Source organism: Pleurodeles waltl, chromosome 3_1 (genome assembly GCF_031143425.1).
Source record: "Pleurodeles waltl isolate 20211129_DDA chromosome 3_1, aPleWal1.hap1.20221129, whole genome shotgun sequence".
In the NCBI taxonomy this organism is placed as follows: Eukaryota; Metazoa; Chordata; class Amphibia; order Caudata; family Salamandridae; genus Pleurodeles; species Pleurodeles waltl.
The window spans coordinates 1,185,542,101-1,185,569,100 of NC_090440.1; the positions used below are offsets into that span (position 1 = coordinate 1,185,542,101).

The following is a 27,000-nucleotide window of genomic DNA, read 5'->3' on the forward strand; positions in this document are numbered from 1 at the left end:
AAGAGAGGCTTAGGGGCAGTGGAAAGAGAGACGAATGCAGATTGTTAGGTGCACTAAGTGAGAGAATGCACATTATTATGTGAAATAACCACTATTTTTAAGTATTCCTAAACAGATTGAGGGAGAGCGTGTGTGCGTTTTTGTTTCTGTGTGTGTAACTTCTGGGTGAAATTCTACATGACCCCTCACCATACCCGACTAAAAGCCCCGGTACCCAACTATTTATCACAAGATACATTTGTTAGGGGGTATGACACCCCTCACAATTCCCCTGAAGCTACGCCCCTGTCCTTATGAAAAACTGAGGATGTTATGAAGGAGAGCAAAAAGTTCTATATGGATCATTCTAGTCCATTGCTGATTTCTCAAACACCTTACAGAGAAACACCGTAACCTGCCTCACCATTCAACCCAATTTCTCACCAAATTAGGGTTTTGTCTTTGTCAAAGACAGACACCAGCAAAGTTTACGTTTTCCTCCTTAGTGTCAGGCTAGTCTTTCAATTCTACCTTAATAGAATTGGTGACGTGAGAGTTTATGATCATTTATTTGTATTAACAGGAGTGCCTTAGATTTGTGAATGGTAAGTAATTATTATTATTCTTGAGGTCTGTTACACGGTCTAAGGAATGTAGAACCTCCACCTTCCTTTTGTAATTATTACTCTGCTTATGCCTTTTGCAGGTCTGTGATCAAAATGTTCATTCCTTCTTTCAAATCATACACTCAAAGCTAAGCTTGGGTAGATAATGTCTCTACCAGAAAGAGATTTCCTTCTTGATTATCGTAGTTTGGGAGTGGTATTTGTTTAAAACTAATAATATTTAAACATTGTCTTTAAGGTCAGTCCACTTTTGAAATGCTACTGATTTTTCCTGCTATCATTATTTTCTTGGTTTCAATCTCCAGCATGCGGTTGATGGTTCTTTTGCTGTCTGCTAACAGGAACTTGGGACACAAATGATTGACATTGCAGCTATCTTTATGCAAGTAATGTTTTTTAAAAAATTATAATATTGAAGAGAACAGTCTTCAATCCTCCAAATAGCTGGAGCCAGTTGCGCATTTCTGTAGTTGAACATGGCATTTGTGGTACTGACAGTTTACTGTCAGCCAAGAAAAAAACAAATGACACCACTAACATGTTTTCACCTCCTTTTCAGGTTCATGAAATGGTGACTCCTCGGGTGCAAGATGTGATGACAGCTAAGGTCGCAGAGGAAGAAACTTACAAATATGGACCTTCAAATCATGTACCAGCTTGTATTGCAGATTCTATCTCTAACATTCAATCCTCCAGCTCAACCCAGGCAGCTCCTCAAACTTCTGCTGAAAAGCCCAGAGAGAGCTTCCGTGCTCCACCTCTTTGCATGCGCTCTGAATCCTTCCCATCACACTCCACCACTTACGCCTTTACCCCTCCAGTGCCACCTGTAAGGTCAATGGAGAGTCGAATTGCTGCTGCTGTCCATGCAGGGCATGCTGAAGCGATCAATGCATCCAATTACCATTCCTTCTTGTCTTCTTCAATGTTGCCGTCATCTGTGGAAGATGCTCTACCACCACCAGCACCAAAACATTCCTATCATCAGCCTGCCTACCTTACTCATTGCAGATCTGAGAGCATGCCAGATCCTAGCCTAGCAGAGAGTTTTGTGCACTCCAAGCCAACATCCTTACACCAGTATAGGACAGAAAACATCCCAATACATTACACTTATCACAGTAGCAAATTTGACCCTTACCAGATATATGGTTCACGATCTGAAACCTCAGCCACCAATGCCACCCGGTATAATGCTTATCTGAACCAAGGAAAAAGCACTGGAATTGCCAGTTTCAAACCTCGTGGCCGAGCAGACTACATGTCATCTGGCAATCCTGCACTGCGATGTACAGGATACACTGAGGAGGACCCGCCATGCCCAACTATTAGAAGAGTGCAGTCATTACATGCTCCTCCTCCACCACAGCCTCCTATCCGCTCAGTGCCAATTTCTCGGACAGAGGTGCCACCAGATGATGAGCCTGCATATTGTCCAAGATCTACTTATCAATTTAAGCCACAGCAGCCTTTCATGTCTCATTCAGACTACCATGTGACGCAGCTTCAGCCATACTTTGAGAACGGACGTGTGCACTACAGGTACAGTCCTTACTCCAGTTCAACCTCCTCCACTTACTACTCTTCTGATGGCACTTTCTATGACCTGGACCCTTATAGCACTGTGAGGCTCAGGCAGATGAACCCTTATTACAATCGAGACTTTGCCTCATATACTTCTAGACATCCAGCCAAGAACCCCTATCGTACCATGGGTCTTCTGCCATATCCTCGTGGAAGCATAATTGGACAGCTGGCAGGCAAAGAGCACAGCTTTATCAGCCGTGATATGCCTCCTGCTCCTGAGCCCAAACACATGTACATGTCATGGGACTTAGAGGACATGGAGAAATATCGAATGCAATCAATTCGAAGAGAGAGTCGTACTCGCCAGAAAGTAAAGGGCCCTGTGATGTCCCAGTATGACAATGTAGCCCCAGGTCCACAAGAAGAGCTGGGGGGACTGGACATTGTTCATCACCGCAGCAGGTCAGATCCAGGCAAGATGGGTCTTCTGACTTTAGCAGAAAGCAAAGACAGTCGCTATCCTCCCAAAGCTGCTACACCTGATGGAAATGAGCATTACTATTCCTCTCTTCCAGATACAAGTGCTGATCGAGAACACTATCATGGAAATTATGGCAGTGGGCAACCAGAGAAACCTTTGCATCCCCAAAAACAGAGCGGAACATGGAGTCGAAAATCACATGACGCAGCCTGCAGTCCACATGAGCACAGGTCACATGCCCACCAGGAACTAAGCCATCGGCAACCTCCAGAGATGAAAAATGGTCCATCCTATGCAGTGGCACAAGCTCCGCTATTGGATTACAGAGTACAGTGTTTACAAGATCCCCCAGATTCAACTTCGTACCATCATCTGAGTGGAAAATACAGCACGTCCAATCAGGATACACTGAGGCACAGCCACAAGGAGATAAGGCAGTTGGAGGAAAGACCAGATGTGGAATGGTCACGATCAAGAACGACATCTGGCACAGGGAAGCGCACTTCAAGGGACTGTTATCGTGAAGACGAGCCACATGTTCCACCCATTGCACCACCTCCAAAACCAGAGAGAAGTCATAGCCTACGGGCACATCCACCAGATCCCTCTGAGAGGGACTCTGGCTCACTTTACCACTATCAAACCCTCCAAGGCAAGCGCCAAAGCTCCATGACCACAGTATCCCAGTACGACAATTTAGAGAACTACCATGCTGTGCCTCCACTCCAACGCAGTGGTCCAGGCTTTTCTCACGGGCATGGCCGGACCTACGCCACTGCCCTAGGCCAGGGTGGCTTCCTAGCAGCTGAGCTGGCGCTGCAGAGGGCAGAAACAGAAATCCATGCAGAGTGAGGTCACGGGGTCAGAGACAGATTGATGCAGCCTCTGCTGGACAGTGGCCTGTTTTATTTTTTCAAGAGACTGAAGACTAAAAAAAAAACATTTTTAACAAAAGACTTATGTCAAACTGGAACAGTTTTTATGGAGTCAATGTATAGTTTATTTCCTTTTGTGTATGTACCTGTAAAAAGGTTTGAATGTTTGTTGTGAACTTGACACAATCACAACGAGATGAACTAAATAAAAGTGCACAGGAGGGGAACGGTCATTTAGGAATTCCAGATGGCACCATTGCTACACGCAGTCAGTAATTCTAAACTGGTGTTACTGTCCTGTGAGATACAAGTAGGGGGGATGGAATTGTATTAGTGTCAGTAAAGTTATGATTGGAATAGTGTCACAAAATTCCTCTGTTTTAGTTAATGTTAGATCCCAGTGTCCTCTTGCTGGTTGCATTCTGAATCATTTGTGGATGCAGAGATCATAGTCTTACTAAAGGCGGGGGCGACTAGGCCAGTGTTTCTGTAATGCAGGAGGTACTTTTGAAGGCAACTTTGGGGCAGAGAGGTGGGCAGCAATTATCAGGTCAACAGTTAGTCCAGCGAGTAACTGAACCCCTAATTCTCTAGCATGAAGGATTCTGCTATGCCTTATCTGCGTCTTGAGTTTCCTCACTCTGTAGTCAGCTGTAGAGTTCTTGGTTACCCGTTGGGCACAGAACTGTACCGTGGCTGGGCATCATCTGAAGGGAAAGACTGGCCTGCAGACAGGTCGTCAGTGCTTACCGCAGCAAAATAATTGACAGGAGAACAATAGCCATTATAGTATTTCTTCTTCAAAAGTGAAGGATTCCAGGCTCAACCCTTCACGGATGTATCGTGAATTTGAGAAGTGGGGGCTTGTGTGGTAGCAGTTCAGCTCTATAATCCTCCTTGGGTTGTTTGCATTTCTCGCCGTTTGGTGGTACTGGGGCGTGGGAACGCTATACATTGCTGGCGCTGACAATGTTTAGTTCCTGTGGGAGTGCTGTCACATTCCCCAGTGCCTGCGTGCCACCCAATGAGGGATCGGACCCTTCCTTAGCTTTCCTGCAACTTCAGAAAGCACATTAAGCTTTGGAGATAATTTGGTGCCTGAAAATGTGCTCCAATCTGGGAAAGTGCATAGCGGCTATTTTGGGATCATAGGCTTCCTTAGAAGAAATCCAAGATCACAAATAGAATGGCACTAGACATTCGAATTGAATATTGCTCTGACACAATATTCTTTTCCAGATTGTGCGTTTGTGTCTTCATTTAGAAACTGTCGCAGTCAAAAACGAATTAGGCTGAATGGCCCCACATGCATCTTGCAAAAAGCGGCAAGTGTTTTCATCACGCTAGTGTGCGTCTTCGCAAAAGTCTACTGCAAATAGTAAATACAGTTGTGCAATAAGAGGAACATTCCCAACTCGGCAGTCATTAAACTTTGGGCAAATGTCTTTTCAACAGTATACAATTGGGAGAAATGGTAATGAATATATTCAAGGTTCTGTACTCGCCCTAAAATGTTAAAAGGTAGTGTATGTTACTTTTACACCGTGTGGTACACAAGTGAACTGATGGTCAGAATGAACGTTGAGCAGGTCTGACCTGCACTCTTGTGGGAGTCAGCACTTGTCACTGTGGGCATACTGCAGCTCAGGACGACGCATCACGCTTAAAGGCGACCTTTCCTCCCCCAGTAACCAGTTACACACAGTAAGATCGATTCAGTCCCATATCATCTACCGACCACCGCTTAACAGCAAGCCTGTGAAATCGTCTGAGGGTCAAGGGATGTGAGCTTTTCAGGTACAGCAGGGCACCCGCGTCCTTAATGGCGGAGCTGTCCTCGTTCCCCATGTTAAATGCTAGTCAGTGGAGCCACCCCTCCCCCTCCTAACATTCAGACCACGTGTGTGTTGATGCTACGGTTAGTACTTCAGAGACCACTTCCTGCCTTGGTTTTCACAGGTACATGTTTCTGTTTATTTCCAACCCATATGTTTGTGAAATGTATTTTAATTATGAATATAGTAAAAGTGCACTTCCTAACCTCATTCCTCTTCCACCAAACTCAAAGACGCAAAGAGACATCTTTCGGTTCACAGCACTGATTTTCCATTACATGATACAATGATGTCATTTGTGGTGTCACGTATAGTGTTTTGGGGCGGTATGTGGATTGGACTCGGGGGTTGGTAGTGTAAGAGCGGAGGGATGTTTTTGATATTACTTTTTTTACTTTATATTTATTGCATTTGACATGGTACCAATAAAGAGCCTGATGAAATGGGAATAAAGTTTGGTTTAGTTTTTGGATTGGAAATGCAGTCACAGTGATAGTGAATTGAGAGAGCAATGGAGGGGGTTTCAGAGGCAGTGTATGGTCGTGGGAATGTCAGGAAACCCTATTTCATCAGAATTAGCTGTGAAGTAATTGAGATGAAAAAAACAGTGCAAGCCTTCCCAATCTCACACCTTTACTTAACTGAGCATTTCATATTAAAATGTGTTGTTTAGAATCGAGCTAATCGCCGTAATCACAGAACCGCAGTAGAGGTAATTTTCCCTCTGATTGAGAAAAAAAACACACACGCGCGCGCTCTCTCTGTCTCTTCCCCCTACCTTTTGCATGCCAGGGGGCCTTGCACTGCATTCTTGTTGAACAGTCTTATCCCTGTCTCCAAGACTAATTACAGTTGCAGAAAATCCCAGTGCGCCACGGCACAAAGAGGGCTGTCGTTTTGGCATGTAGTATCTTCAGTCATGTTTTAGCAAGCTCGCGCCATCCAGTGGTAGAATTGCTTTTTACTATCCTACCGCCTTGTAGAGAGCCAACTTGAGCTGTCCATTGTTCAAAACTACGCCACTCTTTGGAGCCGCTTGCTTTATTTTTGCTAAGCAGTGGAGGCTCCGGCCTTCTGTTAGTCATAGCTGATGCACGGAACAAAGAATACAAGTGTCTGGTTCTCACACAGCAGCTGCAAAACCAGAACCAGTGCACGTATTTTTAACACCCTGGAGCAATTGACTTTTCACCACTACCTCCCATTTGGGTCATATTATCTCTTTGTAGGCGCAGTTTGTGCCACCCTGATGGTACTGCTCAAGACCCCTTGAACATCGGCTTGCTTTAGATCCAGACGGCTGTATATACAAAGCAAGGCTCACGTTGTTCCTGCAGAATAGCTGGAAGGGCATGTGTTGTAAAAAGGTGGGGACACAGCCTTTTCATTTTAAACATTTTGCACAGTCAACCAGCGTTTTGCTAAAGGAGCCGACCTCGGAGAATGTTCGGCAGACTGAACTGGATTGTTGTCTCTGAGTCCCTCTGTATATCGGCAAGTACTTCTCTGCACTGCACTCAGAGCTCTGGCATCAGGCAAGCCACAGTAGACCTCAGATTGTGATGCCACGTGCTTAGGAAGCTTTATCATCTGGTGCCCTGCCAAACAGAATGTTGGAATGGTGAGTTGGGGGGTTGAGAGAGAGGGAGAAAAAGGGGCTTAGCTATAATTTACATAATTATCACCACGGAGTACATACAATACTTCATCAAGAAGGACAGCACAAGAAAGAAAACTCAAAAGAATAACACCGGAAAGGTTGTGCCAACAAACATGCCCTTACTCTCTGGTTTCAGAATACGCGCTATTGGTTTAGAGAAAATGCTGAAATTGCAGACCTCAGCTCCTAGGCCCCTTGGAATGACGTTCAGTGTGTTTTCTGCCCCTTTAAGGGACCACCTCACATGGAATTTTGACAGCCTTTCTATACCTGGTCACTGAGTCCTACAGTGAAACTTAAACCTCTTCCTCACTCAGTGAAAAAGGTTGGATCAGAACAACTGGCACCATCTGTTATTTTTGCAAAAACAGATGAAGCTCAATTAATTCATTTCACTAGCTTTCCACGTAATTATTCCGAATAGTTAGTGCACTGCTCGCAAAAGCGTATCTTACTTTTCTGTGATTTATCCATACTGTTTGTTCATAAAGAGCGTTTATTCTTTGAATTGTTTATCTGTGTTTTTTACACAACTGCTTTCATCTAGGTTTGTCAGAATGGGAATCATGACATCTGATAAATTAAAGATGACCATTTATTGCTGTGCAATTGTGCGCACAACAATCGTTGGCTGAATGTACTTTGTGCTACCTTTCCGGCAGGGGATTGATTGTATTTTCAATAAAAAGAGGAGGGTGGGGATAGGGAGAGGCTCACATCTCCAGGATTGAAAAAGACTCTTTGGACAAGGAAGAGTTTTGCTAGGTTTTCTGACTCGGTGGCACAGAGTTATGGTCACGTTAATAGGTAGCACTTCCAGCCTAAATAGAGACAGAATCAGGAAGCTTAGGGGGGGGGGTCAGAGGGGGGGGGGGGGCATAGACCTAAAGTTTCCTTAGTGTGCAGGAATCAGGAAGGCTAATGATGCATTCCAAACATAAGAGAAAATATACAGATATTATCAAATTTCCATGACATTGATCATTGTGCCCCCAGCACCTTTAATCAATCAGTAAGGAATTTGTAACGCACACTACTCACCTGTGAGGGTCTCAAGGCGCTGAGAGGGTGGGGGGAGGAGGGGGGTTCGGCTACTGTTCGAACAGCCAGGTCTTGAGAAGTATTCTAAAGGTAAGGAGGTCTTTGGTCTGACGCAGGTGGGTGGGAAAGAGTGTTCCACGTTTTGGGGGTGAGTTGCGGGAATGATCTACCACCGGTTGTAGCTCTGCGGACACGTGGGATGGTGGCGAGGTCGGCGGAGCGGAGATACCGGTTCAAGGTATAGAAGGAGAGTCTGTTGAGGTATTCTGGTCCGGTGTTGTGCAGTGCTTTGTGATCGTGGGTGAAGAGTTTGAAGGTGATTCTCTTGTTGACTGGAAGCCAGTGCAGGTTTTTCAGGTTGTCTGTGATGTGGCATTGGCAGTGGAGGGGGATGTCCAGGATGAGGCGTGTGAAGACATTCTGGATGCATTGCAGCCTCTTCTGGAGTTTGGCCGTGGTACCTGTGTAGAGGGCATTGTCATAGTCCTGCTTGCTGCTTACAAGGGCTTGGGTGACTGTTCTTTTGGTTTCGGTGGGTATCCATTTGTAGATCTTTCGGAGCATGCAGAGTGTTGAAGCAGGAGGAGGAGATGGCGTTGACTTGCTGGGTCATGGATAGTGAGGTGTCCAAGGTAAATTTAAAGATGGGTTTGCGCTTTCTCCTTCGAGAGCATTTTCACTCAAATTGTACTACAACTTGTACCATTTGGTCAAATCCCCTCGTCAAATGTGCATATATACCCCTCATCAAATGTTCAAAGCTGGACCATGAAAATCTTAAGCTTGTGCACCACAGATAACCACATCAGCTATCTTGTGTTTGCCTTGCCCTTCCCTTATCTCTCTATAAACCCTCAGGTGGTTAGGTCAGTGCACCATTGAAGGCCTTATTGTGTTTCTTTAAATAAATATTTTGTAAACAGTAGTCCACCAACCCACAAAGACCTAATCTATTGCTTCAGAATGGACTTCCAGCAACGTGCGCTACTTCTCTGCCAGTCTCATAGAGCTTCCACGAGGAGGCATTTAGTATGTGCTAGTCCTTCTTTGATACGTGGTAGGAAGGCTCCGGCAATGCATAATTTTTTGTTCATAGTTAAAGATGGTGGGCAGTCACTATCATTTGTGGGGACTTCTTTTCAATAGCCATCTTAAAGAGTAATAACAAGACAGGGAAATAACAACAAAGAGAGAAAGCAGAAATTAAAAACGAACCTGCAGGTGTGACTTAAAGAGACAGCAAGCTAAGGAAAAGGCCTGAGCTGTTATCTAGTCTGTGCTGCAGTAAGCCTTACCGTCCGGCAACCCCAGCATTTGGGAGCATTGGGGGCCAGGGTGGAGGGGAGACAGCCAGGTCTATGCGTTTGGTTAAAATCAGTTATGCCTTGTTTATGACTTTTTGTCAGATCCTGGTGATCTGTGAGTTGCATCTTTTGAACTAATAATTAATTGACTACTCCTAATGACGGTGACTTGCAGCAGAAAAACCCAGGACTCGGAATTCTGTCAAGAAGCATGATATATCCGTTCTTTGTGGTGCCGGGTAAAGGCAAAGTTACCACAGATGCAACATCAAAACAGGCAAACAATGATGTACAGCAGATGAAGTAATGGATTCAAGCCTAATATTTTGAATGTGCTTGAACTCTTTCGTTTCCTGGAAACAAGAGGAGGTGATGTTGTACCTGGAGTGAGGGAGCTTTGTGTAAGGAGTCTGCCCCACTGCAAACAAACACACTAGGATGGTTTAGAGAGGACTTAACCAGGCTTGTAGGATAAGTAACTCGGTGAAGCGGAGGTGAAGAAAAGGACATTACTCATACCATAACATGGAGGAAGTGAACAGTGCACCCCCAAGAAGAAGTAAAGGGCTTGTCCCATTCCATAGCATAGATGAAGTGAGCAGTGCATGCTTGTGTAACCTGCCTTTCCCGGTGAATCTCCCAGGCGACAACAACTTGTGAGCGCGAGAGGCGTGGAGGCTTGGCAAGTGCACTTCTTACAGTAAGTAGACCTCATAGATCCATGTTTGCTGCCGTCTTTTGGGTTGGGGTAACTAGTATGAAGGAAATTGTGTAAGTAAATTGACTAGGTAAATGTTTTGTGGGAAGCACAAACCTGGGTTGCATTTTACACATTAGAGCCTTCCAGATGGCAAACGATGTCACTGGAGTGGGAGAGAGATTTGGCTGAACAATTACAAAATTCAACATTAGCCATTTACTGGTATTGTCTGCGCTTTTCCGGCCAAAGATGGGGCTCTATAACTAGAATACCGTGAAATAGTCTCTTGAAGAGGAGGAGCTGCAGCACAGGTGTGGATGGAAAAAGTGCTGTATCCTTGGAGCATTGCTAAAAAGTTGTTTTTATTTTGGCCATGTTTAGCTGATGCCTACCATTGAATCAGGCTGAATGGGCATTATTTGACTATCGGAGACAGTACTGTTCATAGAAGGTTTCAACCACATAGTATGACCATAAGTCTCATACATTTTGTCCTTTTTAGCTTCTGCTCTGGATACTTGTGTGTCAAAGTCAAAAACACCTTCATTCGAATTAACAAATCTATTGCAACCAAGCATACAATTCCCATTTTCAAAATAATTTACATAAAAACATAAAAGAAATCTCGAATGTCATAGGTCTGTCGCATTGCAGGTCACTGAGTAGTCAGATACTCTGAACACCGACATTCTATGACTAAAGGGTAATTCAGCAAATCTTCTTACTATTGTCTCATAATGTCAATGATGTAAAGCAGAATGGAGCACGGCCCATACAGGCAAATCTCGGATTAGCCCTCACTCTTTATCCGACATATGTTGCTCCCTCAGATCCATAAGATCTTAGAGTGGACAACCCTCTGCCATAGTCAGCATTTGAAACGCGTTTGAAAACATAACAGTAGAGTTCCCAAACACAAGAAAGGAACCTGTAGAGCTGCAGCACAATAACCGCATGTCGGTGATTGTTACGCTCAACATGGAAGCACTTTCCACACAGAATCTAAGAAAAGACACACTTGCACACTCAAACCCACACAGCACATATACAGTATAATCCGTGTAGCCAACTTTAACAACTTACTTGAAGTTATACTTAAATGAGCTTTCTGCGGCTAGTTGCAGTTTGTTTCATTTTTATGCTTTTTTAACATTCCTGCTCTTCACGTCCTAAGCGTTCGGGTTTTTTTCTTATTAACTATATTCCGGCGCGGAACACTAAAAATAGTGGGTTTGGCTTCGGTCCCCTCGCCACCAGAGGCGGAATACCGTCCTGTTTTGGGATTGTTATTAAGTTTCAAATATAGAATGTGCTTCCCCTTGTAACCACTGGATGGCGAACATGTATCGTAAAACGTTCCAAACATCGCAAGACCGAGCGGCCACCTTTACTTAACACTTTTAGCAATGCGGTTAGGTCGCAAGGATTTGGCTTAGAGAACTAAACTATAAACCTTTCTGTTAATATCCCCGCTTGTCATGATTTATAATGGAGAGATACCTCTGTTTTTGAACAACAATCAACGGTTATTGTGTCGTGGGCCCACGGCCTGAACTAGCCTCGAACAAGTGCCCGGCCCTTTTATTGGCAGGATCACTCCAGGTGACGCCTGCGTCGGATGGGTTCGGGGTGGGTATTAGGGCTGCCCGCAGGGAGGAGGTTGCTGCATGTCGTGTCTGTCCAGCAGCACACTCTGCCAGTGTTTACACAGTTTTTTTTTACAGAGGGCGCTTTAGTATTGCCAATGGCTGTCTCGACCGGTACCAAAAACTTTAACCTTTTTGCTCTTTTTTCCCCCTTTTCCCCGCAGAGCTATAAAGACAAAAAATATGGTAGGTGGGATGTTTGCTAATCTCCCGGTCACTTCGAGCGCTATTAAAAAACGTAACGTACATTTTCTACACACAAGATTTTATAAACCAAAAGCCGGGACATTCCGCAAACAAATAAGTAGGACTAACATTTTGTATTGACCATGGGGCTACAAACGATTCACATGACAATGCTCACCAAACTCAGAAAGCACAGACACTAGGGGGAATTAATTGCAACCTTTACTCTACCTATCCTCTCTGTTAATCAAATTATTTTATGATGAAGGCTATTCACTCTCTATACACATCTAGAATTGTAGATAGGTAACAATAAATAACATATATTTTTCCTCAGGGTTTCTGAGTGACATCAAATAGATATTATGAGTGAAGTTTAAGCTGTCAATTACGTCATTCTGAACCTTACGGTGAAATGCATCCTTGTTATTCACTTTTTACTTGTATATAATTCTGTGTTACATCTGGCAAGGGTTGCCGCCTGGCTGGTTGTATACCTACATGACAAGTATTTCAATGTTCTGCCCAACACAAAAATTAGGAAACCTACCTAAAGCCAGTATCTTAGTCAGTACAGACTTAAAACAGCAAATATAGAACGAAAGCACTTTAAGATCTGTTCAGCTGGCTTTGTGATCCCTGGCTGATAATTAAACAATAAAGAAAGGCCATGGTGAAAATGAACACAGACAATGCTGTTTATAAAGTTCTATGTAGTATCACGCTTGTGCCTTTGCAGAATCTTAAAACGTAACCACATGTTTGGTATTTTTCTTAGAGAAATATGCCGACCCTATATATGGCCCCTAAAATCATCTGTGCTGCTTTAAGCTGGTATGCAGGGGCAGGGGAGTTATGGGGGAGTCATACATAACATTTCCCCTCTTTTGTGTTCCAGATGTAAAATAAAAATGCATTTAAAGCACCTTGGTCTCTTATATGAGTGCACTGTTATTCCACCCTGTGCCCTGCTCTAGAGCTAAAATGCATTTATTTAGATAGATCTTTTAGATACATGGTGGCAGTTCTGCAAAGTATTCTGTAGATCGGAGTGTGGTAGAGTAAGACGTTGAAAGCAAGCACTGAATTGCCCTTCAGTGGAGTGGGTGAAAGTTGAAGGGGGTTGCAAGCTCTCATACCTTGCTAAGTGCAGAACAGCATCTCCTTCACATTTCTTGTTCAGAGTAGAGAACTGAAAACTTGACATTGCTCAGACTTATAAAAACCTCGCCTTTAAGTGTCCTAATTCAAAAATTTCTCCAGAGCACCAGTTGATCAATAACTTTTGGAAACCTTGTGCCTTGTGACCTTCGATGTCTGTTTCATCATGTTCAGTTTTGCTTCGTTGTTTAGTACTATGTGTTTGAGAAAGGAGGATCGTAGTAGCCCAGCCTCCCCTTTCGAAGGAGTGGTAAGGATACCTTCACTACTTTTGAATACGTCCAGAGCACTTTGTTGAGCTTAAAGTAAAAAAGGACATTCTTATGCTTGCTTACATACTTGAACATATCTGCACTCACACCCCATCCACAATGTTGCCTCCTAGTTTACATGTAGGTTAGCCCCCTTTTTCTCCACTCTGGTCCAGTGATGTACAAGACGATCAAGTCTTATTTGCGCCACTGTGCACTAGTTTCTAGACTGTTGCTCATGTCCACGTTTATCAGTTTTAAGGTGGTATCTTATGATCTGGTTTCTGGAAAGCTGACTCTCATCATCCCTCTTTAAATTGCTTGCAGCTTGAACACCTCATGAACCTTTGCTTTATGTGCACAATCATCAAGAACATTGTAGAGTCAGTTCCCCCAGTGGTCATATATTGCCAGTTTCACAGGCTGTGCTATCCCTCCTGTTTTGAGCATTGACCCATGAATGTAAAAATTAAGGAGGCCCATTTATAAACACAAGTGGATGATCCCTGTATTCTGTTGTTTAAAGAAAAACTTTCTGTAGCAGTAAACCACTGCTGTAATCATGAAACAGTTCACGTAAGTGCCAGCTCAACTCAAGACGATCTTAAGATGTTGTTCAAACCTGAAGCAAACCCTAATCTTTGTTACACAGAGGGACTAACATTGGGTTCTACTAAGGTGTCAATAAAACAATGTAACATAGGTTACAAGTATGAAGACTTTGTTAGATCAAAAACTGGGGTGTTCCTGACATGCTTTTTAAGAATTAGTCTAATCTTAGTCCTGGTGACGTATGAACCATGTTTCAGTTGATGTGAGTAAGGTTCAGCTTTCCACTTCTTACAGCTGAAATTCTGGTGTCTGGAGCCCACCGGTCCAGATGTGCATCCCAACTATTTGCAAACTGCACAGGTTCCCAGTTGCAGACATATTTCACTGTAAGGCAGTGGTACCGAGGGCTATAATCACCACCAAAGCAAATATGCTATTCTGGACCTGGCATCAGGAGCTAAGAAGGTCTCCAGTAGATCTTAAACCACAGTAGATCTGGTGGGCCTGGCGCCAAGGCATAGATGGTCTCTGACCCACCCTCAGCAGTAGACCAGAAGTACTAGCTTTTTGCAAGACTGCCACACACTAAGTGTTCCCACACGAGCTGGCAATGGTCTTTTAGGCTTTTTGTGGAGGTTTTCTGGGAACCAGTTACTGTTCACAAGAAGTCCAAGGCAACTATGATTCTGTCCTCTGTAGTTATCTAATTTGGGTGCCCCATTTGTCTTTCAGCCCCTATCTTTTTATACTTCCAGCAGTTCTGCAGATATGCGAGTTCTTAATGGCCTATATTTTGACAGCACTTTGCAAAGAGCCTCTTTCCACTATGGCCTCTACTACACCAGTGTCCACCCCCCAAATACTGTGCTCTCTGATTTTCAGCTGGAAGTCATGTATAGCTTCTTGAGTGTCAGCCGTCTAGTTCCTCCATCACACAGCAAAAAAACAGCAGAATACGTGAAGGCCTACTCACAAACTGCATTTTGCGGTATGTGAAGTGGTACTACAGCAGTATTGTTCATTTACTACAAAATGCTATTCACAAACCTGCGTATGGAGACGTCTGCCACTCCTGCCCTGTGTCCGCGAAGGTCTTCAGCGACTGTGCAGAGATCTCCGTACACGGTATGCGGACTTTTGGCTGCATTTGTTTTTCAGCAAACATTTTGCCACTTGCACAGCAGCGCCAAATTAAACAGCGCTGCAGCTAGAGGTGGTAAAATGTCCGTAGGCAGGGTGGGGAGGGGAGTATGAGCACAGGGAGCACACTCCTTAAAAACAGAAAAATAGCAGTCTGATACCGTAATCGAAAGTCTGTAGGTATTTGCGCTGTGGTGAAATGTCCACAAATCTTAGCACACACAGGACCATGTTATAATATGTTAAAATTGAATTAAACCTTTAAATATTGCTTGAAAATGATAAATAATGTAATTTTATTCTGCACATAACTTTTCATATATTTTAATACATATTAAAATGAACTACTGTAGGTAGGATTAAAAAAAGCTTTCTATGAGAAATTGTATACGTTAAATATATTTTAATTATTTCAACACTTACATTAGCACTGTAACTGTTTAAATAATTATTTCTAGTTTTAAAATAAATATTAAAATATTTAACATTAAAATGTTTTCAATGCTTTTTTAAAACGTTTTAACATTTTCCCTTTACATTCCCATAGGAGATATCTGCCACAGGTGAAAGGTTTTAAGTAGAAATTTGACATCCTTTAATTCTGTTGTAGGAGGCTCCACCTAGTGGTGGATACTTGGAAGTCTGTAACTAAGAGTAATTTTACATTTGCAAATGGAGAATGGCAGTATCAAGCTATTACTAAGTTCAGTAGTAGTGTTACGCATGAGTAAATGTAACCATGTAAATGTACCTTTGTGAATAGGACTATACGGCTTCTGCATTCAAGTTGGTGTGGTTTTCTCTCATCTGCCCACTCATCCTTGTGTAATTTTGGTGACCATTAACAAAGATAAAGGTCTGGAATCTTTGCAACTTCGTGAAAATATGTGGAAACACACATGGATTTCACACTCCTCCTCCAAACAAGTAATGACCATACATTCATTCATTTTAATGTTTATTATATCATCTTCACCTATTTTTATATTTTCTTATTGAAATTATAATTCATAATTTCACAATCCATTCTTATTTTATGGATTTGAAACAAATATTCTTTGTAAAATTTCAAACGATTTTCATGTTCATAATTTAGTACCCAATTGTATAATGAATGGATATCTTTTGAGCCTCATCAATCACGGGCATTTAATAAAAAAAATTTTGTCAGAGTAGCGCAACAGCTATATGGGTTGTGCACTTGAGGATGGATTCAGACCCAGGACTTGCACCACCTGCTGCCAGGATAAATGAGAGGTTATGTAATGAGGTGCGTGAGCGTTTACTTTAAATTTACTAGTAAAGCTTACCAACAGTATAGGTTTACTGGCTGCCAGAGGAGGAAGTATATGATGCAATGCCGTCTGCTGCTCCTGCAAAGGAAAGCCATATAACTGCCTCCAGTGATAACCTCCCACTGTAGGAATGTGCCCTTTTTTAAAATCATGATCAACCCCACTTTTTGTTTGTTATGTGATGCAGTTTTGACTGAAAGTGCACTGTGTTCCTGCTAAACAGGTCCCAAGCGCCTGATCTCTTTTCCTAAAACTTTACAGTTGTTCCCTAATTTGCAATACCTTTGGCCCCCTGTAAGTCCCTAGTATATGGTACTCCCGGTACCCAGGGCACAGGTACCAAAGAGGGTCCCTATGGACTGCAATATGTAATGTGCCACAGTCTGGGATCCCTCTTCTAGAAAATGTAGACTGCCATTGCAGGCTGCGGGTCTTGTTGCAAATAAAAGTGAAAGCACGACATGGCACACACCTGTGTGTGCAATATTTGTAAGTCACCCTTACAATGGCCTTCCAGTCCTAAGGCGGGGGTGTATTACATTGCGTGTGAGGACATAGCTGCATGAGCAGATATGCCCCAGCAATGTCTTTGTCGATTCTTAGACATAGTGAGTGAAAAGGGAAGCTCCAACCACCCAGACCCAAGTCGGGGCCTTCCTTGGCTTGACTGGGTATTACAGGAGATTTGTGAAGGGGTATGGTACCATTGTGGTACCCCTCATAGAACTGACCTCCAAAAATATGCCAAAGAAAGTAAACTAGACAGTGAGCTGTCAAAAGACCTTTGACACTCTGAAAGAAGCAGCATGCTCAGCACCCATTCTAATAGCTCCAGATTATTAAAAGTAGTTCATAGTGCAGACTGATGCCTCTGAACATGGAATAGGAGCGGTCCTATCTCAAACCTATGATGAGGGCCATGACCAACCTGTTGCTTTCTTTAGCAGAAGGTTACTTGCCATAGAGCAGCGTTGGAGTGCCGTTGAGAGGAAAAACTGTGCTGTGGTCTAGATCCTGAAGACATTGAGACCATACCTGTTTGGTTCTCACTTCCTTGTTCAAGCTGACCACAGGCCTCTAAGATGGCTGATGCAAATGAAAGGTGAAAACCCCAAATTGTTGAGGTGGTCCATCTCCCTACAGGGAATGGACATTACAGTGGAACACAGACCTGGGACTGACCACGTCAATGCAGATGGGCTTTTTCGGTTTTCCACTTAGACAATAACAACTCTCTTGTTAAAGGTTAGTGTCATCCTCTTTCGTCTTGGGGAGGAGGGACTGAGTGGGAAATTGTCCCTTTTTTTACATCGTTACCCCCACGTTTTGCCTGGTATGTGATGCAATTTTTACTGAAAGTGCACTGGGTTCCTGCAAACCAGGTCCCCAGTGCCATATCTCTTTCCCTATGTAAATGTTCCCCAATTGACAATACCTTTGCCCCTCTCCCCCATAAGACCCTAGTAAATTGTACCCCCAGTACCTAGGGCATTGGTACCAAAGAGGGTCCCAAAGGGCTGTAGCATGTATTGTGCCACCCTTAGAGCCCCCTGACCTAGCACATGCAGACTGCCGTTGCAGGCTGCATATCATGGTGCAGCTAAAAGTGAAAACACAGCATGGCACACAGCTGTGTGCCATGTTCCCTAAACACTGCATGCAATATATGTAAGTCACCCATACAACCGGCCTGCCAGCCCTAAGGCAGAGTGCATGACATTGCATGTGAGGACATATCTGCATGAGCAGATATGCCCCTGCTGTGTCTTTGTCAATTCTTTGACATAGTGAGTAAACATGGAAGGCATTTTAAGTACTTGTCCTGCACACTGGTCCATAGGAGCTCCCCAGCTACATGATGGATTCAAAGAAAATAGGAATGTTTGATATCCAACATCTCAAATGAATAAACCCTCACTGATGCCAGTGATTGATGTATTAATACATGCACCTAGAGGGCTCCTTAGAGGTGTCTCCTGAAAACATATCATCTACCCGTGTGCAGACTGACCAGTCTTAGCCAGCCTGCCACCACCAGACACAAGTCTGACCTCCTAGGGTGAGAACCTTTGCTCTCGGGAGGTCAATCTCAAAGACTGCTCTGGGTGAGGTATTAACAAACCGCACCCAACAGGATGACCTGCGAAATGCATTCCAAGGCAGGGGGCTTCAAAGAAGCCCATTGCCCTTGGTACGCAGATCTAGTTTCACTCACCAGAGAAATGCTGACCCCCCTCCCTCAGAGCCCATCTGGCACCTGGACAGACAGGACATTTAGTATTCAGGGAAGTGTGTCCACCCCTCTGTTGAGTTCCCACCTCTAAGGTGAGCTGCCTGATGTAGATACAACTTTTAGAAATCTGCCATGTTGGTGTTGTCAGATTTAGGAACTCTGGGACAGGGTTGGGTTATGCCCACCTCCCACAGGAAGTGGTCATATAACGGGTGTAGTGACCCATGGGGTAAGTAGCCCAGTAACTACTCCTCTACACTCCCTAAAACACCCCTAAATGCAGTATTTAGGGGAGCCCCTGACACCAAGAAGGCAGATTCCTGCTGACCTATGTGGAAGACGAAGACCTAAGAGCCACAAAAGCGAAGACTTAGGAAGAAGCACCTGACTTGGCCCCACCACTGCCGGCCTGTCTGCTGTTCCCGCATATTTGCATTAAAGGTGACTTGTCCTGCAAGCTGATGTGCCTCCACAAGCTTAGGAGGCCTGCCAGCCTTCAACAAATACCCAGGAACTCCAGCGGAGCTACTTCCCTGCAACTTGCAGGCACCCCAAGACAACCTGCAAGGACTCCAAACTGCCTCAATCTCGACACCTGAAACCATTACTGTACCTGTGCCTTACAGCTCGAGTTAAAGTGGACCAACAATGCCAGCGTGGTTCCCCAGTCCACCAAAGATGAAGCCTACATTGGGCTTGCCCACTGTGGACTGACTGACGCCACCTGCAGCCCCCATCAACTGTAAGTGCTATGGTGGAGAAAACACGACACCTCGAAGCACCTTTGCACCCGTTGCCACTGGCCCATGGAGAAAAGGACCCAAGTTGTCCCAGAGAATCTGAAGATTGGAACCCACTTGTTGGTTCCCTCCGACTGGATCCCTAGTCCTCACCTGCAACATCTTTTCAACCAGACTGATACTCATTGAGTAACATTGGGCACCGACGCCGTACTACACCAATGCACCTGGCCACCTGGTGTGACCTGCTGGTGTGATCCTGACCCTTGCCTAGTACTTACCGAAAGCCCAGGAGATTGGCCTCATAAGTCGCTATTCTCTACCTGTTTTGCCGTCTTTGTTTTTCCTCCATAAGATAACATTGCAGCTTTCCAGAAATTGCTCTAGATGTCGATTTTACAAAACTGTAAAGATTTTTCTTCCAAAACGTGCCTACCTGATCATAGTAATTCTGGTGCCAAAACCCATATAAAGATAATTATTTTTGTAAATTGGTGTGGCTCTCCTTCTTTAGTCATGTGACTCATTTATTGACAGCGTTTAATTGCAGATGTCTCACATTCCTGTCTGATTAGCCTAAGGCTGCTCAACCACACTACCACAAAAGGGAGCACCCTGGGATTGCTAGAGCAAGCCCCTGTCCACTAGAAAGGGGAACCCCCAGACACTTTGCACAATATACCTCATTTGGATATATTGTATAAAGAGCTGGCTTCCTACACTCACCCCCACAGCACAGGGTGATCTGGGGGCATGAGGGTTTAAAGAGTTTTCCTGTTTCTCTTTCAAGCCTGACAGCGTCTATTCTGCCCATTGCCTGATAACCACTTCAAATTTGCCCCTCAACGTCTTCTCCTTTTTTAACTTCACCTTGTGGTCTCCTCCAAGCTACTGCTCAGGGTTCAGATGTTTCAAGAGCAGATGGCAATAGCGATAGTCCAAAAAGCTCGGGTTAATTGGGGTTTCCATTTTTTGTTGCTCTTTCCTGGAATAGTCTCCTTTCACCATCTTCTTTACAAGGGGACACTTTAAGGTTGGGACCAAGCATAGACTGCCTTCTCCCTCTCAGGGAGAATAGTCCTGTGCATTGGATCTGAAGCATGTATTTTTAGATGCCAGTGTGGCAAAATCAACCTGGTCCTCTTTGACTATATCTTTGCTCTCTGCATTATTATCAGGGTTATGGCAGTAGGTCTTGCTTTTTGAAGTATCCAGGATTAACATTTACTCCTACCTGGACAATTAGTTGACTTTTTCTCTTAAACAGATGGTAACCAGTTCTTCAGGCACTTCCACTCACACACTCAATGAACAAGGTAAACTTTACTCTCATTGCAGCCCGATCATTGACGTTTGTTACAGCTTTCTAAAGAATTTCCCTCTTTATGAGATGTGTTTATTTATAATGAACATCTGGGACTTCCTGTGTTCACCAGGTTCACTTACGCATATTTCATGATGTGCCATGCTCGTTTGTTGGCTGCTCTGCAGTGGAATAAACAACTCCAGTATCCTTTTGCCCAGCAAAAATTAATGTCATATTAATTTGTTTGCATAATTAACTATCTTCAAGTTGGTGTTCATTGCCATCCAAAATCAGAACTCACTAGCTTTGGATTTGTACTAGTTTGTCAATGGACCAGTCAAGTTTAAAGCCACCATCATTAATTCGACCTAGTTCTTCAGATCAGCATCCTTCACATGAAACTGATCCTCCTACAATTTAAAGTTTGTCTTCTATTGAGATGAAGCAAGATGTTTGTTGCTTACAATGTGGAGGCAGCCCTATTGTTCTAGAAAACATGAGAGGGTCACTCTCCACACACCTGATCCTTTTATCACTGGAATAATTCATTTCGGATTTCCTCTCACGTTTACCACTAGCCAGCTCACTATTTGGATGCATAGACTTTTGTCTTTGATCATTAGGGTTCATATAATTTCATCCAAAGGACAATAAAAATGTTCCCTTTTTTTCTCCTAAATCGTCAATAAGCTGATTTACTTCTGGGGAGCTCTTCTAAATGGATGGGAGATGCAGGTTCTCAAACTCAACTCAATATGCTCCCTATAAATGAAGTTATTCTTGAACTCTGTAAATGCCACAACTGTGAGAGGATTATGGTATCTCGCAGGTGTCCCAAAATATCCTAGATCTTTAGCATTATAGTTGAAGCATGCCATATAGACTCAACACCATTATGTGTCTGTTCTCTAAGAGGAATAGGCCACTTATGTCAGCAAAATGACCTAGTCCTTTACCTCAGGCTGAATCTGGAAGCTTTTTTCATAGTATGAAAAGATGGCACCATTCGGCAACACAGAAGCCGTTGCGCTCTGGAAATGACATATGGGGTCCAAAAAGGCAGAACTTCCATGCGCGAGTTTCAGTTCAGTTGTTTCTTACGCTCCTCCATATGTGGATCTGGACCTACTTCTCATCTCTCAGAAGCACTTTTGCCTCAATTTTCTAAAAATCCCTCCGCATGCAAGGGTGTCGACCCCATAAAATGACAGGGTTCAAACCCTGTAGGGACTGTCGCAAACAAGTTTGTGTGATAGATCCTCACCATTTTTGCCTGAGGTGTCCAGGGTTGAGCCATGAATCCAAGACCTGCGGAGACTGCAAGTTGGTGAACCTGAAGGCCATCAGGAAATGCGAGGTGAAACTTTTTCACCAAAACATAAGAAAACCCAGAAATGGGACCATACCAAGACCCGCTCTGCGTCCAAAGTTCGATCTCATTCCTAGAGTCGACTGAGCCACTCTAGAGGTCAGTCTTCATTGCGCTTTAAGTCTTCAGTTAAGCACAAGAAGCACAAAACAATCAAAGCAGAGTTCCATTCTTTCGCACCACATGCGTTCCCCTGAGAAAGAGCGTGGGTGGCCCCAACCGTTTTGATCACGCTGTCAAAATCGTCTGACTTCAGAGATGATTCCGCAGCTGGTTTTAACAAAACCTGAGTTTCCAGGACCTGCAGTCGTGCTGTGCAGCTATGCTTTGGCTCTTCAGATCCACACTGGCTCTCACTGGCTCACCTTCGGCCCTAAGGAGTCAAGGGTCCTTCCAACTGGCACAGTGCCAGCAGGTTCACCTTGGGCACCAGCTAATCCTTCTGAGCCAAACTTGCCACCCACAAGAGATTGCCCTGACTGTCCTCTCCTTCACCAATTTGACACCAGTCCAACTTCCACTGCTGTCACGCTTGAATTCAACAAGGCATCCGTTGCTGCACTCTACCCACCACAAGACAGGCAACATTCTTTGTACTCCCGCTTTTGGACCGACTTCAGTAACAATGGGTGATGAGTCTTCTCAGCACTTTCAGGATGACAGCTGGTACTGAGAACTCCCCAAAGACAGCGTGTGTCTCTTATCCCAGACAAGCCACAGAAGAATCTGCCTCCGCTGCCATGGTTATACATCAGGCAGCCAAAGTCTTTGACCGCAACCTTCCCACTCTCAAGGTGAAAACTATCAATCTCACTGAAGTCCTACAGCTGGGCCAAACTTCCTCTGAGCCCCTCCTGCTTTTCGTTGGGGCTCTGACAGCCATTGCTTTGGGTAATTGGGCCAAGCTTGGTTCTGTTCCACCAATTAATATAAGGATTGCTAGCTGCCATCTCCCTTTCCCTGCTGATCCTGCTTTCCTGTCAAAGCACCCTTCACCAGAAAGTCTTGCAAGCCTCCACCAGTCATTCCAATTAATTCACTTTTTCCTTCCACTCCCCCTGATAGGGAGTCGAAGCCAGTGGAAATTTTCAAAGACACCTTTTTTCATCCACTACTTTGTACCTGTGCTCTGTTAATGCCTCCTATTTGGTGGGCCATTACACTCACACCCTTATGGAATTTGTGCCACATGTCCTTATGATGCAGCTACGTTCACAATTCATTGTGGCTTGGACACCACCAATACATCATGTGGGCTCTAGGCACCAGCGTTGCCATCCAGTCCTCCATGAAGGACATGCCCTTCTATGGGACTTGCCTGTTCAGGGACAAGGCTGATTCTGCCTTCAAACTTGTCAAAGAAAGTAGGGCCACCACAAGCTCTCTGGGGCTCTCCACCCTTCCTCGCTTACCGCCCCAATTCCATTGTTTTCTGAACCATGCACTGCATCTGCAGCCAAGGTCCGCATGCCACCCAGTCCATCGCCCCCCACCGCCGGCAGCCCCATTGGACATACTTCTTTAGTGTACCTTTACAGGGCCACATCTTCCTTGTGGGATAGGGGCAGAATCCACCAGTTATGTCTAGGTTGGCAAGCAATCACAGTGGACAAGTGGGTCCTACAAACTGTTCACGAAGGGTAACCTTTACCCTTCCTTTCCTTAGCGCTGCACCTTCCACAGTCTGCCCATCAGCTGAAGGAGGACAATCTCTCCATTTTGCAGCAGGAAGTGCAAGCCCTTTTAGCCAAAGAAGATATTGAGAGGGTGCCTGTGCCAGAAGTAGGATGTTGTTGTTATTCTTGCTACTTTCTGGTGCCTAGGAAGGATAGAAGCCTTCGTCCAATTCTAGACCTGCATCTTCTCAATGTCTTCCTCTGGAAGCAGGAATTCAAAATGCTCACCTTGGCCCAGGCTTTGTCTGGCCTCGAATCTGGAGACCAGATGGTGTCATTGGACCTGTAAGACTCCTATTTACATATTTCGATTCGGTTCTTCTTGCGGCTCATGGTGGGCAAGTAGCATTTTGAGTTCACTGTGCTCCCTTTGGATCTTACCAGCGCCCCTCAGGTGTTCAGGAAAGAGATGGAGGTGATGGCACCACACCTTCCGAGGTCAGGGTTGCCAGTCTTCTCCTACCTCGATGACTGTGTCGAAGACAGTCGGCAGCCACTTCCAGACTACTACAAACCCACTGTCATCTTTGGGGTTCATGATAAAGGCGCCTCAGTCACACCTGATTCTTTCTCAGACTCTCCCTTCATCAGAGCCATTCTGGACACAGTTCTGTTTTGTGCCTTTCCTTTGGGAAAGAGTCAAGAACATTCAAGCTATGCTCCCAATCTTCCTGTCTCGGTCCTGGATTTCAGTGAAGTCAACTCTGAGGCTGCTGGGACTGAGGGCCTCCTCCATCCTACTGATCAAGCACGCCAAGTGGCATATGCTGGCTCTGCAGTAAGATCTGAAGTCCCGTTAGGCACAACATCAAAGGTACCACTCTGACCTGGTCCAGATTTCGGAGGAGACGACGAGAGATTTGCAGTGGTGGTTACCAAATGGTGATTGAGTCAGCAGCAGACCCCACTTTCTTCCCTACCCAGAGCTGATAGTGGTGACCGATGCATCACTTCTGGTTGGGGCAGCCACCTGGGAGAGGTGGAGGTCAGAGGCCCCTGGTTTCCAGTGGAGTCCTGGCTCAGTATCAACCTTTTGAAGCTGAGGGCCGTCCTCTTAGTGCTGAAAACCTTCCTGCTATCCAACAAGGAAATGCTGGTACCGGTGCTAATGGACAACACCACTGCCATGTGGTACTGCAACAAACAGGGTAGAGTGAGGTTCTAGGCAAAGCTGGTAGGCCTTGTTTCTCTGGAACTGAAGGAGTCTTGCTGGTGGTGAGCCATCTGGCAGGGTCACTGAATGCTAGGGCAGACAAACTCAGTCATTGACGCCTAGCGGATCACGAGTGGCAGATGCATATGAAGGTGGCACCAAGGTTGTTCCCCAATTGAGAGAACCTTGGCTCGATATGTATGCCAACGCAGACAATGCGCAATGTCAGCACTTGTGAGTGTTGGAGTTTCAAGGTGTCTTTCACTCAGAGACGCATTTCACCTCGAGTCAAACTCGGGACTCCTGTATGCCTTTCCTCTGATATGACATCTGCCTTGGTTTATCAAGAAGATCAGGACCGGCTGGTCCTAGGTCATCATAGTGGCTCTGAATTGGGCTTGGAGAGTATGGTATTCAGAACTCCTGGGCTTGACCATAAGTCCTTCTGTCTGACTGCTCCTCTGGGGGATCTGCCTTCACAGTGGCAGGGTCATTTTCTCCTCCCGGGCCTTGGCACTGTCCACCTTCATGCATGGAGATTGAGTGTCAAAAGCTGAACACCTTCGACCTTCCTCTGGAAGTGGTTAATGTCACCTTGACAGCCAGACGAACCTCAGTGAAAACTGTATTTGCCTGTCATTGGGACAAGTTTGTAGTCACGTGCGGCTCACACTACTTTGATCCCCACCAGGCCACACTGCCTGATTTCTTGGAGAAGATGTTTGCTGTGTAAGGAGATCCCACTCCTTTTGTGGTTAGAAGAGTTTTGATAACTGTGACGTTGGATAAATCAGACATGGGTGTTTCCTCAAGTCTTTGGTGGCCACCTACTTGTCTGGCATCAGCATTATTCTGTAATCCAAGAACTTCCCATTCCTTTCTCTATAAATTCCAGTTTAAAAACTGGAATACTGGAAATACCACTAATCATTTGAACTTTGCATATAGCCTTCTTGCTTTCAGCTAGTCCCTCTAGTCTTCTGCATACACAATTCCTTGTTTCTTTGCCAGGACTTATTGGTATTTTTCCTCCAGGTTTTCCATTATTCAAAGTTTATTTTGAATATTTGTGCATTAAGTGCTGTTACTTTGCTTTTCGTATTGGAACTGCACTTGCACCTCTTGTAGAATGCAGTTTATGGATAGCAACATTGATTCTTAATACACTTCCCAAGGCTTTCTAGGAAAGCTCATCAATTGTAACCTTGTTAATTTATCCCTGCTCTTTGTGAGTTCAGCTCAAACACGAAAATTAAAGCAGAAGTAGACAGAGGCCCTGTTCCACACAATGCAGAATAGTGTGACCAGCTTCTGTAAATAGCCCCATTTCAATCAGGAGCCTATGCTATTCATTGTGACAGTGTCAGTAAACACAATGTACCACTGTTAATGAGTCTCTTACCAGCCTGTAATGATGACATTGAGAATTGTCAGTGGAGTACTCCAATGCTGTATTAAAAGGTACCAACTCTACTCTGTCTTACCTGCTCAGTAAAATGAGTATTCATCCACTAACTCCAATCAACACTCCAACTAGCAACTACACTTACTGTATGCTTCAAACTCTGCCCACCTCAGTACTCACATCAGCATTCGATTCACTTGTCCCACTCCCTCAAAATCCCTCTCACCCACTACAATATAATCTGCTCTCTATAATCCATGCTCTAACACTTACGCTATTATACTCGGCATTCACCCTACAGTGCTTTTTTCTCACACACCCTTCTCGCATCACTCACCCTATACATTCCTTTGTCAATCCTACTTAATAATGTATTTACTTTGTCTCCAAGTCCACTTCACCAGCGCATCCTTCTCAGCGCATGCCCATCTCTTCATTCAAACTACACTCACGTAGTTACATATGGCCAACCACAATTATTCTAGTTCTTTACTACTCGACCTGAAAAAGCAGATAGTCTTAATCAGATAATCTGCTGAGCACAAAATCCAATGCACAAACACTCAATTTAACAAACAGTCCGATCAATGCCATTTCACAGAAACAAGCACTAAACCTGTGACTTCAACTCGTATCACAATACAAACAATATATTAACCCCTTCCCCGCCACGGACGTAATGGTTACGTCCATGGCAGCGCCCGTGTGGCGCCATGGACGTAACCATTACGTCCTGAATGCTGCCCTCGGGAGAAGCGCTAGCGCTCCTCCCGAGGGCCGCCCCCCCACCCCCCTAGGTCAGGACTGACAGGGGAATCCCTTCCCCTTCAACCCCCGACCCCCCCCCCCCCCCCATCCC

The 27,000-nt window shown here is 44.6% G+C and overlaps 1 protein-coding gene across 6 annotated transcripts in view; it reads left to right on the plus strand.

Annotated features, from left to right (window-relative positions):
* ARHGAP32 (Rho GTPase activating protein 32) overlaps positions 1-7,491 on the plus strand; it is a 942,023-nt gene extending 934,532 nt beyond the window's left edge. For all 6 annotated transcript variants that reach the window (XM_069224492.1, XM_069224494.1, XM_069224495.1 and 3 more), the window contains one exon: positions 1,165-7,491. In XM_069224492.1, the coding sequence (XP_069080593.1) occupies positions 1,165-3,465 (2,301 nt within the window). In that variant the 3' untranslated portion in view covers positions 3,466-7,491. The remainder of the gene's footprint in view (positions 1-1,164) is intronic.
* Positions 7,492-27,000: the final 19,509 nt, after the last annotated feature.